At 41.8% G+C, this 2,024-nt stretch overlaps 1 protein-coding gene across 2 annotated transcripts in view; it reads right to left on the bottom strand.

Moving 5' to 3' along the window:
- Positions 1 to 235: 235 nt before the first annotated feature.
- The window catches only part of HNRNPA1 (heterogeneous nuclear ribonucleoprotein A1), a 4,782-nt gene continuing 2,993 nt past the window's right edge, over positions 236 to 2,024 (bottom strand). Inside the window, exons 6-10 of one of the 2 annotated variants that reach the window (XM_018568891.1) lie at positions 1,820 to 1,915; positions 1,491 to 1,727; positions 1,259 to 1,402; positions 648 to 719; positions 236 to 520 (exon numbers count right to left, since the gene is read on the bottom strand). In XM_018568891.1, the coding sequence (XP_018424393.1) occupies positions 658 to 719; positions 1,259 to 1,402; positions 1,491 to 1,727; positions 1,820 to 1,915 (539 nt within the window). In that variant the 3' untranslated portion in view covers positions 236 to 520; positions 648 to 657. Of the gene's footprint in view, positions 521 to 647; positions 720 to 1,258; positions 1,403 to 1,490; positions 1,728 to 1,816; positions 1,916 to 2,024 lie in introns of both variants that reach the window. The other variant, XM_018568884.1, reaches the window with a different exon arrangement.

Here is a 2,024-nt window from a genome sequence, read left to right on the forward strand (position 1 = left end):
TTCAGGTTGTAAAAAAAAAAAAAAAGAAAAAAAAAATCACCCCACAAACCTCTCCTGGGTAACCCATGAAGAGTTACTCAAGTTACATGGCATGATAGTTATTGCTATGGGGCCTAGGCACTGACACTACTGCCAAAAGTTGGATTTCTACAGTCAAAATGTACTTGGAACCACAAACCTAGGCTTCTATACAGCCTTCAGGACGCCCATCATAAGAAAGTATGTAACACAGATTAAAAAAAGAAGGGACACATTTATTAAGAGTCATGTCTTTACAATAAAAAAAAAAAAATAAACTAAAAATGTCCTATACAATAAAACCCAGTCCTAGGAATGCTTGAAACTTCCACAATACATAATATTAAGTCTTCATAATTCTTCCTGTGTTTTTCCTCACACATAATGATTTGCTAACATTTCTTCATGTAGCAGCTATGCCCTGCCACAACTGTGCTTGGCTGATTTCAACTTGTGTAGTAACCTGTCGCTTGCCTGGCTGTCCTCTCCTGCTAAGCATTTCCTGTTGAATAATATGGAATAAGCGTGTTAATCTACACATGTCAAAGGCCAACGTGTAATGGCAGTTACCTATTCTGCATGATGTTCCATTAGAAACAAAACAGTTACGTTACAAGTAAGAAACGTACCTAAAGCACATTAAAATCTTCTTCCTCCACCACCATAACCACTGCTGCCAGTGGACCCACCTCCATAGCCACCTAAAGAAATATAAAAGTACATTTTTAGGATTTATGGAGGTACCTAGGTTTCAGCTCACAGTATAACAAAAGGGCAAACAATAACTGACCACTCCGCTAAAGACTGCACAAGTAGTATCAACTAGAAGAACCCAAATCTCAAAAGCTGAATTACATAAGCTTTACAGATCAGAGATGCCAGAAGAGACTTCCCTTCAATTTGTCTAGCAATGTGTTGTCAATGTTCAGTTTCTGAAGTGCAAGCTAAAATACTTTAGGTTTATGTATTCATTTAAAGACATCAATGGGAGCACATAATCTATACCTCCAAATGTGCTAGTAACCATCATAGGAATGGACTGATACAGGACCAGAAACCCAACCAAGTAAAATACTTCCGAGGGCTTTCTGTCCACCAAGGGGGATTACACCAGAAAAATACCTGACACAGGTATGTGGAAGTGCTTGCTATGTGTCAAAAGGGTGGGGGATTGGGAGTGTATACAGCACTATGCTGGCTTAGCCTATTTCCAACAAATTTCAAATGAGTTTCTCACCACCACCACCATAAGGTCCAGAATTTCTTCCACTGTAGTTTCCACCTTTCATTGGCCCAAAGCTTGATGACGACTGGTTATTGTAGCTGCCAAAGTCATTGAAGTTGCTGGCACCGCCGCCACCACCACCGCTGCCACCAAAGTTTCCTTAAAAGAACAAACATTTAGTTCAGCACAATTCATTAAATGTTTAACACCAAAGTAAGAAACGTTGCAATATGAGTGTGCCAATTACCATTTCCACCACCAAATCCACTTCCGCCGCCTCCTCCGCCACTGTAGCCATCATAGCCACCACTGCTTCCGCCATAACCACCTTGGCCTCCTCCATAACTTTGGCCACCTCCATATCCACGGTTGCCAGAGTATGGTGGGTTGTTTCCATAGCCATCACTGCCAAATCCATTGTAGCCGCCATCACCACCGCCGCCACCACCACCACTTCCATATCCACCACGTCCACTAAAACCACCTAGGAGGAAAGGTAACAAGCCATAAGTACAGTGAAAAAAACTTCATGACAATGCACCCAAATTTTTTTGGGGGGAATTTACAACTTACCACCCCTACTTCCTCCAAAGTTTCCTCCACGGCCACCAAAGCTGTCATTGCCACCAAAACCACCGCCACGGCCAAAGCTTCCTCCACCACCACCACGTCCTACAAAAGAATATATATTCCTCTGCTTACATCCTGCATAGTATGGAACTTTTAAGGTTCTGGTAACTACACTACAGCAATCAAGAATGAAAACCAACCAAAAACAAGT

The sequence above is a fragment of the Nanorana parkeri genome, unplaced genomic scaffold, assembly GCF_000935625.1.
Source record: "Nanorana parkeri isolate BGI_ZX_2015 unplaced genomic scaffold, ASM93562v1 scaffold33, whole genome shotgun sequence".
Lineage (NCBI taxonomy): Eukaryota > Metazoa > Chordata > Amphibia > Anura > Dicroglossidae > Nanorana > Nanorana parkeri.